The sequence below is a fragment of the Pseudophryne corroboree genome, chromosome 6, assembly GCF_028390025.1.
Source record: "Pseudophryne corroboree isolate aPseCor3 chromosome 6, aPseCor3.hap2, whole genome shotgun sequence".
In the NCBI taxonomy this organism is placed as follows: Eukaryota; Metazoa; Chordata; class Amphibia; order Anura; family Myobatrachidae; genus Pseudophryne; species Pseudophryne corroboree.
The window spans coordinates 376,586,627-376,598,897 of NC_086449.1; the positions used below are offsets into that span (position 1 = coordinate 376,586,627).

Sequence of the window (12,271 nt, forward strand, 5' to 3'; positions counted from 1 at the left end):
TTGTGGAATAGTAACCCCTTCCCTGTTGAGGGAGGGGAACCTTTACCACCACCTGCTGGAGATATAATTTGTGAATTGCCGCTAACACTACTTCCCTTTCTATGGTGGAAGCTGGCAGGGCCGATTTGAAGTAACGGTGAGGGGGCATCACTTCGAATTCCAGCTTGTATCCCTGAGACACAATCTGTATAGCCCAGGGATCCACCCGTGAGCGAACCCACTGGTGGCTGAAATTTCAGAGACGCGCCCCCACTGCTCCTGGCTCCACCTGTGGAGCCCCAGCGTCATGCGGTGGATTTAGTGGAAACCGGGGAGGACTTCTGTTCCTGGGAACTAGCTGTATTGTGCAGCTTCTTTCCTCTACCCCTGCCTCTGGCAAGAAAGGACGCACCTCTGACTTTCTTGCCTCTTTGTGATCGAAAGGACTGCATTTGGCAATACGGTGCTTTCTTAGGTTGTGAGGGAATATATGGAAAAAAATTTGACTTCCCAGCCGTAGCTGTGGAAACTAGGTCAGAGAGACCGTCCCCAAACAATTCCTCACCCTTATAAGGTAAAACCTCCATGTGCTTTTTTGAGTCGGCATCACCTGTCCATTGCTGAGTCCACAGGACCCTTCTGGCAGAAATTGACATTGCATTTATTCTAGAGCCCAGTAGGCAAATGTCTCTCTGGGCATCCCTCATGTATAGGACAGCGTCTTTTATATGCCCCAGGGTCAGCAATATAGTATCCTTGTCCAAGGTATCAAGCTCCTCAGACAGAGTATCTGTCCATGCTGCTACAGCACTACACATCCAGGCCGACGCAATTGCCGGCCTTAGTAGGGTACCTGAATGTGTATAAACGGACTTCAGGATACCTTCCTGCTTTCTATCCGCAGGATCTTTTAGGGCGGCCGTATCCTGTGATGGCAGGGCTTCCTTCTTAGATAAGCGTGTCAAAGCTTTGTCTACCCTAGGGGAGGATTCCCAGCGTAACATGTCCGTTGGCTGGAAAGGATACGCCATAAGTAACCGTTTGGAAATCTGCATTTTCCTATCAGGAGAATCCCAAGCTTTTTCACATAACTCATTTAACTCATGTGAAGGGGGAAAAGTCACTTCTTGCCTTTTCTCCCCAAACATATAAACCCTCTTGGCAGGGACAGGGTTTTCCTCTGAGATGTGCAATACATCCTTCATTGCTATAATCATGTAGCGGATGGCTTTAGCCATTTTAGGCTGCAACTTTGCATCATCGCCATCGACACTGGAGTCAGAATCCGTGTCAACAATTTGGGATAGTGGGCGCTTCTGAGACCCTGACGGCCTCTGCGCTGTAGGATCAGGCATGGGTTGGGACCCTGACTGTCCCAAGGCATCAGCTTTATCCAACCTTTTATGCAAGGAGTTTACATTATCATTTAACACCTTCCACATATCCATCCAATCAGGTGTCGGCGCCGTCGGCGGAGACACCACATTCATCTGCACCTGCTCTGCTTCCACATAGCCTTCCTCGTCAAACATGTCGACACAAGCGTACAATTACACAGTAACATAGTGTTTACCCAGTAGCTGCTGTATATACTGATATTGCGCTAAATTTATGTGCCCCCCCCCCCCTCTCTTTTTACCCTCTTTCTACCGTGAATCTACAGGGGAGAGCCTGGGAAGCTTCCTCTCAGCGGAGCGGTGAAGAGAAAATGGCGCTGGCGAGTGCTGAGGAAGAAGCCCCGCCCCCTCAGCGGCGGGCTTCTGTCCCGCGATTTTGTGTAAAATAATGGCGGGGGCTCACGCATATATACAGTGCCTAACTGTATATATGCCCTTTTATGCCATGAGGTACTTACCTGCTGCCCAGGGCGCCCCCCCCCCTGCACCCTACAGTGACCAGAGTGTGTGGGTTTGATGTGGGAGCAATGGCGCACAGCTGCAGTGCTGTGCGCTACCTCATATGAAGACTGGAGTCTTCTGCCGCCGCTTTTGACGTCTTCTTGCTTCACACGCCGGCTTCTGGCTCTGCGAGGGGGGCGGCGGCGCGGCTCCGGGATCGGACGACCAAGGGTGCGTTCCTCTGTTCGATCCCTCTGGAGCTAATGGTGTCCAGTAGCCTAAGAAGCATGACCTATCCGCAGGTAGTAGGTCTGCTTCTCTCCCCTCAGTCCCACGTAGCAGAGAGCCTGTTGCCAGCAGATCTCTCTGAAAATAAAAAATCCTAACAAAATACTTTATTAGCAAGCTCAGGAGAGCTCACTAAAGTGCACCCATCTCGGCCGGGCACAGATTCTAACTGAGGTCTGGAGGAGGGGCATAGAGGGAGGAGCCAGTGCACACCAGTAGTCCTAATTCTTTCTTAAAGTGCCCTGTCTCCTGCGGAGCCCGTCTATTCCCCATGGTCCTTACGGAGTCCCCAGCATCCACTAGGACGTTAGAGAAAACACAGTAATATACAGATCTCATATGCAATAGGTACTAAAAATTAACAATTCATACTAACAAGTAGAGAGAATTTTTAGTACTGTGTACACTTCCTCTGTAGAGCGGGATACAGGGAGACTCACCACACTTTCATATCCAAGCAAATGCGCTCGTGAGACGCTGAGTGGATTCAGACGCTACTGATGTACACTACCGCTCTTTGTATAACTGATAATGGACACAGTCGCTCCCTGCGGACACGGACGCTCAGCGACTTCCACGTGTATGCAGACGCTAAGGCCTGCGACTCAGTCTAGGCGGGATCTCTAGTGTACACAACCGCAGCGTCTAAGCTGCGACAGAGTACCCTCGTGGTAGCGTCCGAGACGGAAGGGAGGTCATTAAGTTCATGGACGGGAGACGCGCGGAAACTGGTCATGAACTCGGAGGAGGGGCGGCCAGGAGAGCGTCTGAATCCCCCTGTTGACTTAAACCCTAAGGATCGCGGCCTCTACCTAGTCCTGGCGCCTATGATCCCTAGAGTGTAGCGCTGTCGCACTCGAGATGTTCAGCGCATCAACACACTGTTTGTAGTCTCCACCAAATCAGTGTAGCTGTGTCCGGACCACTCTAGTAAGAGGAAATCCATAGACTTACCGTCCCCCCCATGCTCCGGCCCAGCCTGGTTACGTCTGCTGGACCTGCTAGAACATCCGACACAGACGCCCGTCGAGACAGCACTATTACCGCGAAGGTAAGCGTTGTTGCGACCCGGTGGGGAGTTGTCAGAGCGACTTTCCAGTATGCGTTTAAGACGCTGTTAGGAGAAGTCGCTCGAAAAAAATATAGTAAGTCTATAAAAATAAAATTAACAAAAGCTTCAGGCTGCTTTATTCACAGGAGCCCTGTGACCATGCGGCTTCCTGCCGCACCAAGCAAAAAACTGATCTGACTTTGTCAGTGGGCGGGATTATATGGGGAAGCCCCGATGCATCCTGGGAGGCCAGAAAGCTTGTGACCGTGTTGGTGCCATTTCCGCTGTTGCTCAACCATTTCCAAATGTTATCCTGTGGATAATCCTGTGGACCCAGCCAGAGAAAGCAGTGATAAGTGCAAGGTGATAATACACCAGCTAATCAGCTCCAATATGTAAATTAACCATTAGGAGCTGACTGGCTGGTGCGTTATCACCTTCCACTTATCACTGCTTTATCACTTCCCCAGGCTTAATACATTTGCCCCATTATTAGTAAGTGGAAACATTTAGGAACAGCAACTCAGCCATGAAGCGGAAGACCACGTAAAATCTCAGAGCGGAGTCAAGATGCATGGTGCATAAAAGTCGCCAACGCTCTGCTGATTCCACAGCTGAAGAGTTCTAAACTTCCACTGTCATTTATGTAGGCACAAAAACTGTGCAGCAGGAGCTTAATAGAATGGGTTTCCATGGCCAAGCAGCTGCATGCAAGCTCACATCAAGTCCAATGCCAAGCGTCGGATGGCGTGGTGTAAATCACACAGACAGTGGACTGTGGAGCAGTGGAAACAGGTTCTGTGGAGTTATGAATCACCCTTCTCTGTTTAGCAGTCAGCTGGGCGTGTCTGGGTTTGGCGGATGCAGGGAGAACGTTACCTGCCTGACTGCATTATGCCAACTGTGAAGTTTGGTGAAGGAGGGAAATGGTATGTGGCTGTTTTACAGGGTTTGGGCTAGGCCCCTTATCTCCAGTGATGGGTAATCTTAATGCTTTAGATATTTTGGACAATGCTATGCTTCCAACTTTGTGGCAACAGTTTGAGGAAGGCCCTTTTCTATTCCAACATGACTGTGCCCCAGTGAACAAAGCAAGGCCTATAAAGACATGGTTTGAGGAGTTTGGTGTGGAAGAACTTGACTGGCCCGTGCAGAGCACCTTTGGGATGAACTGGAATGGAGACTGCCAGCCAGGCCTTCTCTACCAACATAAGTGTCTGACCTCATAAATGCTCTACAGAATGAATGGGCATAAATTCCCACAGAAACACTCCAACATATTGTGGAGAGCCTTCCAAGAAGAGCGAAAGCTGCTAGAGCTGCAAAACGGGGATCAAACTCATATTTGAATACGTCATTACAGTCCCTGTTGGTGTAATAGTCAGGTGTCCAATTACTTGTACGTGCTTGTGCGGCTTTTCTTTCCACAAAGAAAATATATGGTTTACATTTTATTTTATTTTTTAAATAGCTGTTATGTTGGTATAAATTGGAAGACTATTTAAAACAAAAAACAAACAAAAAAAACCCTATTTGTGAAACATGCCAGATTAAAGATATTTAAAACTAATACCATTTTACATTACCATCTGCTTATTATATATTGATATATAAAATAAAAAACACAAACCACACCACAAAATCTACAGTGAGAGCATTTTAGCACTACTTAAGGAGGCACACTTACCTAACCTCACTGTAGAAGAGTGTATTGTTTACTCCAATCTAAATAGTAAGATACAGTGAGTTACTAAGATACTGTTGCAGCAGTACATTTACACATAACTAAGTTATAAATAGGAGCTGTGGACTAAAGGCACATTGCTACAATGCTGTTTACTTACGCTGGTCATACACTATACCAGTGGTTCTCAAACTCTGTGCTTAGGCACCCTGGGATGCCTCAGGACACTTGCAGGGGAGCCTTGGATTGGTGGTCCAGGACCAATTACATTTTTTTAGAATAATGCTATAGGCAAAACCAGTGCTGGTGGCTGCCAGTCATAAAATGTGGACAGACAAAAGCAAATTATGTCCCGCACCACACAATTGAATCTAAGGATGACCTATAAACACAATTTACTTAAATTAATGTCTTTCTACATTTCTCGATAAGAAACATTTGGCCTAGGGGTGCGGTGAAAAAAAATCTGATACTCTAGGGTGCGATGATTCGAATAAGTAGAAGGACAGCATTTAAAAAATTGCATTCAATCATAAACAAAAAATAGGATTTTAAATTACCTACTGGTAAATACTTTTCTCGTAGTCCGTAGAGGATACTGGGGTCCATTTAGTACCATGGGATATAGACTGGTCCACTAGGAGCTATGGGCACTTTAATAATTTGATAGTGTGGGCTGGCTCCTCCTATGCCCCTCCTACCAGACTCTGCCTAGGAAACGGTGTCAGAGGAGACAGACATACTTTGAGAGGATAGAGAAGGATAGTGATGAGATTGCTAATCAGCACACACAACAAGAGAAAAACTAAGCTAACCAAACTTGAAATAGGAACAGCAACGACTGAACCAACATTACTTAACCAAGTAACAATGCAGGAAGAACGAAGCACTGGGCGGCCGCCCAGTATCCTCAACGGACTATGAGAAAAGGATTTACTGGTAGGTAATTAAAATCATATTTTCTCTTACGTCCTAGAGGATACTGGGGTCCATTTAGTACCATGCGGATGTACCAAAGCTCCCAAACCAGGTGGGAGAGTGCCGAGGTTCCTGCAGAACTGATTGGTCTCTGAGGACCTTCAGTTTGGTCAAAGTATTGAACTTGTAGAACTCGGCAAACGTGTTCGAACTTGACCAACTAGCTTCTCGGCAGAGCTGTAAAGCAGAGACACCCCGGGCAGCAGCCCAGGAAGAACTCACCGACCTAGTAGAGAGTGGGCCTGTATAGATATTGGACATGGCAAACCTGCAGTGGAATAAGCATGCTGGATAGCAAGCCTGAACAAGCGTGCAATGGACTGCTTTGATGCAGGACACCCAATTGTATTGGGATCATAAAGAACAAACAGCGAGTCCAAATTTCTGTGGCGAGCTGTTCGCTTGAAAGACCTCTTCAAAGCCCTCACAACAGCCAAAGACTTTGAAGTAGCAGAGGTGTCTGTGATAACCGGAGCCACAATAGGTTGGTTGATGTAAAACGCAGGCACCACTTTAGGAATAAATTGCTGACGAGTTCTGAGTTCAGCTCTGTACTCAAGGAAACTTAATAGGGACTTTTGTGAGACAAAGCCCCCAGCTCCGACACACGTCTTGCTGAAGCCAAGGCCAACAGTGTGCCGGTCTTCCACGTAAGATATTTTACGTCCACCTCCTGTAACGGTTCAAACCAGTCCGATTGGAGGAACTGCAGCATCAAATTGAGATCCCAAGGTCCCGTGGGAGGCACAAAGGGAGGTTGGATGTACAGAACACCTTTCAAGAACGTCTGGACCTCAGGGAGAGAAGCCAATTGTTTCTTAAAGAAAATGGACAAGGCCGGAATCTGGACTTTTATGGAGCCCAGACGCAGGCCCACATCCACACCTGACTGCAAAAAAAGTAGGAAACATCCCAGATGAAATTCCACAGCAAAATAATTTCTGCTCTAACACCAAAAGACTTATTTCTTCCAAATACAATGGTAATGTTTAGACGTTACCCCCTTCGTGGCTTGGATCACTGTCGGGATAACCTTGTTAGGGATCCCTCTCCTGGCTAGAATCAGCCGTCCATGCCGTCAAACGTAGCCGCGGTAAGTCCTGATAGACGAACGGGCCCTGTTGCAGAAGATCCTCCCGAAGAGGTAGAGGCCACAGATCTTCGAGGAGCATCTCCAGAAAGCCTGTGTACCAGGCCCTTCTTGGCCAGTCAGGAGCAATGAGTATTGCTTGAACCTTTTCCCTTTTAATTTGCTTAAGAAGTCTTGGGATCAGAGGTAGTGAAGGAAACACTTACACCATCTGATAGACCCATGGATTCATCAGAGCGTCTACCGCCACTGCCTGTGGGTCTCTAGACCTGGAACAATACCACTTGAGCTTCTTGTTGAGAAGAGAGGCCAGCATGTCGATCTGTGGATATCCCCATCGACGTGTCAAGCACCTTAACACTTCCGGGTGAAGGCCTCACTCCCTCGGGTGCAGGTCGTGTCTGCTGAGGAAGTCTGCTTCCCAGTTGTCTACTCCTGGAATGAAGACCGCTGACAACGCCACAGCGTTTCTCTCTGCCCAGAGGAGAATTCTTGACACCTCTGACATTGCTGCTTTGCTTTTCGTTCGGCCCTGTCGGTTTATGTACGTTACTGCCGTCACATTGTCCGACTGGACCTGAATGACCCGATCTTGAAGATGTGAGGCCTGCAGAAGGGCATTGTATATGGCCCTGAGTTCCAGAATGTTGATTGGAAGGATGACTTCCTGACTTGACCATCTTCCTTGAAACTGCACCCCCTGAGTGACTGCTCCCCAACTCCTGAGGCTTGGTTCACAGAATCCAGTTCTGAATTCTGAACCTCCAACCCTCGATGAGGTGAGAAGTCTGTAGCCACCACAGAAGGAAGATCCTGGATTTTGGCGACAGACGGATCCTCTGGTGCATGTGAAGATGCGATCCGGACCATTTGTCCAACAGATCGAGCTGGAAGGGTCTTGCGTGAAACCTTCCATATTGAAGTGCCTCGTAAGAGGCCACCCAGAATTGTTCCCAGGAATGAGAGCCTCCGTGTTGGCTCTAGGTGAGATTTCAGAAGGTTCAGAATGCACCCGCGATCCTGGAGGAGTTTGGTTGAGAGACCAATGCTGTCCAGCAACCTTTTCCTGGACGGTGCTTTTATCAGGAGATCATTCAGGTACGGAATTATGTTCACTCCCTGTTTGCGGAGTAGAAACATCATCTCTTCCATCACCTTGGTGAACACCCTCGGTGCCGTGGAGAGACCAAATGGCAGGGCCTGGAACTGGTAGTGATAGTCCTGCAGTACAAATCGTAGAGAAGCCTAATGAGGCGGCCAGATCGGAATGTGAAGGTACGCATCCTTGATATCCAGACCTGAGATCACCGCTCTCAGAGACTCCATCTTGAATTTGAACACTCGTAAGTACGAGTTCAACGACTTGAGGTTCAAAATTGGTCTTACCGAACGGTCCGGATCCGGTACTACAAACAAGTTGGAATAATACCCCTGGTTTTGCAGATGAGATGGAACTGGAACAATGACTTGAGTCTGTACCAGCCTTTGGATGGCATGCTGTAAAGTTATACTTGCCCCTTGTGAAACTGGCAAGCCTGATTTGAAGAATCTGTGAGGTGGGAGCTCTTGGAACTCCAGTCTGTAGCTCTGGGAAATAAGAGCTATGACCCAGGGATACTGGCACGAACTGGACCAGATTTGACTGAAGAATTTTTGCCGGGCTCCCACCTGACAGCCTTTTAGGCATTGTGGTCCACAGTCATGCTGAAGGCTTTGAGAAAGCAGAGCCTGAGCTCTGTTCCGGAGCACTGGCAGTTGCTGGTCTGCATGGTTTACCTCTTGCGCCGCTGGAGGATGTAGACGCACCTCTGGATTTGCCCTTGAACTTGGCCGTCCGAAAGGACTGCAACTTAGAAGCTGAATAAGTCTTCTTGGCTGGGGGGGCTGCGGAAGGAAGATACGTAGACTTACCCGCAGTAGCCGTGGAGATCCATTTGTCTAGTTCATTTCCAAATAAGACCTCTCCTGAATGGTAGGCCTTCTACGCCTTTCCTGGTGTCTGCGTGCCAACACAGCCATAGCGGTGGTGCGTGATTTCAGCAAGCCTATTTCTGTTATGGTTTCCACCATAAAGTTCACAGACTCCTGTATATGCTGCAGGAGTAAAACATCCCCCCTAGACAAGGAATCTAACCCCTCAATTAGGTTACCTGACCATTTCGCAATAACTTTTGTGATCCACACACATGCAATAGTGGGTCTTTGGGCTACCCCAGCAGCTGTGTACAATGATTTGAGTGTAGTCTCAATTTTACGATCAGCCGTGTCTTTCAGGAGGCTGCACCAGGAACAGGCATTACAATTTTACTTGACAGCCTAGAGACTGATGCGTTCACTATCGGTGGGTTTTCCCAGTTTTTCCTATACTCCAGAGCAAAAAGGAAAAGATGAGAGCAGCCTTTTAGGGATCTGAAAATTCTTATTAGGATTAACCCATGGTTCTGCAAACAGGGTATTCAATTCCTTTGACACAAGAAAAGTGACTAAGGACTCCGAGAACTTATTTTTTTACATTAAAATAAGATTCCTCACACTCTGACACCTTATCAGGAATATGCAGAACATCTCTGATAGAATCTATAAGAGCCTCTATTCCCTGTGACAAAGCCACATCCCCCCCCCCCCCCCCCTCCAAATCCAACTCACCCTCCTAAATGTCTGACCTGTCAGCGTCAGACTGCAGGATATGGGCCAAAGATCACTTTTGCTGACAAATGGAAGGGTATTGAGACAGTGGCGTAACTAGAAATTTTTCTCCCCCAACCCAAAAAAATCTCTGGCGCCCCCCATAATTGGCACTAGTAAATCCGTGAAACTGCGCGCCCCGAAGGCTTTGCTGAAATGGGCGTGGCTTTGCATAAAGGGGCGTGGCAGGAAAAGACTACCTTTATACCCCAGTTTTGCAACCTGCACGTTGGCCACCACAGGAAAAATAAGATTTTAAACCTACCGGTAAATCTTTCTCCTAGTCCGTAGAGGATGCTGGGGACACCCTAAGGACCATGGGTTATAGACGGGCTCCGCAGGAGACATGGGCACTAGAAAGACTTTAGAATGGGTGTGCACTGGCTCCTCCCTCTATGCCCCTCCTCCAGACCTCAGTTAGAGAAACTGTGCCCAGAGGAGACGGACAGTACGAGGAAAGGAGTTTTGTTAATCCAAGGGCAAGATTCATATCAGCCCACACCATCCACACCGTATAACATGGAATATACGAACCAGTTAACAGTATGAAACAAAACAGCATCAGCCCGGGACTGATCAAAACTGTAACATAACCCTTATGTAAGCAAAAACTATTTATAAGTCTTGCAGAATTTAGTCCGCACTGGGACGGGCGCCCAGCATCCTCTACGGACTAGGAGAAAAAGTTTTACCGGTATGTTTAAAATCTTATTTTCTCTTACGTCCTAGAGGATGCTGGGGACTCCGTAAGGACTATGGGGATTATACCAAAGCTCCCGACCGGGCGGGAGAGTGCGGATGACTCTGCAGCACCGAATGAGCAAACATGAGGTCCTCCTCAGCCAAGGTATCAAAATTGTAGAATTTAGCAAAAGTGTTTGAACCCGACCAAGTAGCTGCTCGGCAAAGTTGTAATGCCGAGACACCTCGGGCAGCCACCCAAGAAGAGCCCACCTTCCTAGTGGAATGGGCCTTTACCGAATTGGTACCGGCAATCCAGCCGTAGAATGAGCCTGCTGAAACGTGTTACAGATCCAGCGGGCAATAGTCTGCTTAGAAGCAGGGGCGCCAGCCTTGTTGGCTGCATACAGGACAAACAGCGCCTCTGTTTTCCTAACCCGAGCCGTCCTGGCTACATAAACCTTTAAGGCCCTGACTACATCAAGAGACTTTGAATCCTCCAAGTCCCCCGTAGCCACAGGCACCACAATAGATTGGTTCATATAAACCGATGAAACCACCTTAGGCAGAAATTGAGGACGAGTCCTCAACTCTGCTCTATCCACATGGAAAATCAGATAGGGGCTTTTGTGAGACAAAGCCGCCAATTCGGACACCCGCCTCGCAGATGCCAAGGCTAACAACATGACCACTTTCCAAGTAAGAAATTTCAACTCAACTGTTTGAAGAGGTTCAAAACCAGTGTGACTTAAGGAACTGTAACACCACGTTAAGGTCCCATGGTGCCACTGGGGGCACAAAAGGAGGCTGGATGTGCAGCACTCCCTTTACAAAAGTCTGGATTTCTGGGAGAGAAGCCAATTCCTTCTGAAAGAATATAGATAGGCTCCATTAAGGTACAGATTTTGGCCCTAACTTCAGGCCCATATCCACTCCTGTCTGTAGCAAGTGGAGCATTCTTGGCTTCACACCAAGAAACATACTTCCTCCAGATACGGTGATAATGCTTCGCCGTCACCTCCTTCCTAGCCCTGATCAGAGTAGGGATGTCTTCCTCCGGAATACCTTTCCCAGCTAGGATTCGGTGTTCAATCGCCATTCCGTCAAACGTAACCGCGGTAAGTCGTGGAACACGCAGGGCCCTTGCTGCAACAGGTCCTCCCTGAGAGGAAGAGGCCATGGATCTTCTGTGAGCATCTCCTGAAGATCTGAATACCAGGCCCTTCGAGGCCAATCTGGAACAATGAGTATTGTCTGCACTCTTTTTCTTCTTATCAATATTTTGGAGATGAAAGGAAGAGGAGGGAATACATAGACTGAAACACCCATGGTGTCACCAGGGCGTCTACCGCTACTGCCTGAGGGTCCCTTGACCTGGCACAATACCTCCGAAGCTTCTTGTTGAGGCGTGACGCCATCATGTCTATTTGAGGAAGTCCCCAAAGACTTGTTATCGCTGCAAAAACTTCTTGATGAAGTCCCCACTCTCCTGGATGGAGATCATGTCTGCTGAGGAAGTCTGCTTCCCAGTTGTCCACTCCCGGAATGAAGACTGCTGACAGAGCACTTACGTGATTTTCTGCCCAGCGCAGAATCCTTGTGGCTTCCGCCATTGCCACTCTGATCTTTGTCCCGCCTTGGCGGTTTACATGAGCCACGGCTGCGACGTTGTCTGATTGAATCATAACCGGTAGTTCGCGAAGAAGATTCTCCGCTTGTCATAGGCCGTTATATATGGCCCTTAATTCCAGTATGTTGATGTGTAGACAAGCCTCCTGGCTTGACCATGTTCCCTGAAAATTTCTTCCTTGTGTGACTGCTCCCCATCTTCGGAGGCTCGCGTCTGTGGTCACCAGAACCCAGTCTTGAATGCCGAACCTGCGACCCTCTAGAAGGTGAGCACTCTGCAGCCACCACAGGAGAGACACCCTGGCTCTGGGAGACAGGCTTATTTTCTGATGAATTTGAAGATGGGACCCGGACCACTTGTCCAGAAG

The 12,271-nt window shown here is 48.2% G+C and overlaps 1 protein-coding gene across 2 annotated transcripts in view; it reads right to left on the minus strand.

Moving 5' to 3' along the window:
• LOC134932375 (uncharacterized) overlaps positions 1-12,271 on the minus strand; it is a 287,377-nt gene that overhangs the window by 45,665 nt on the left and 229,441 nt on the right. For both annotated transcript variants that reach the window (XM_063926742.1, XM_063926741.1), the window contains one exon: positions 4,844-4,881. In XM_063926742.1, the coding sequence (XP_063782812.1) occupies positions 4,844-4,881 (38 nt within the window). The remainder of the gene's footprint in view (positions 1-4,843; positions 4,882-12,271) is intronic.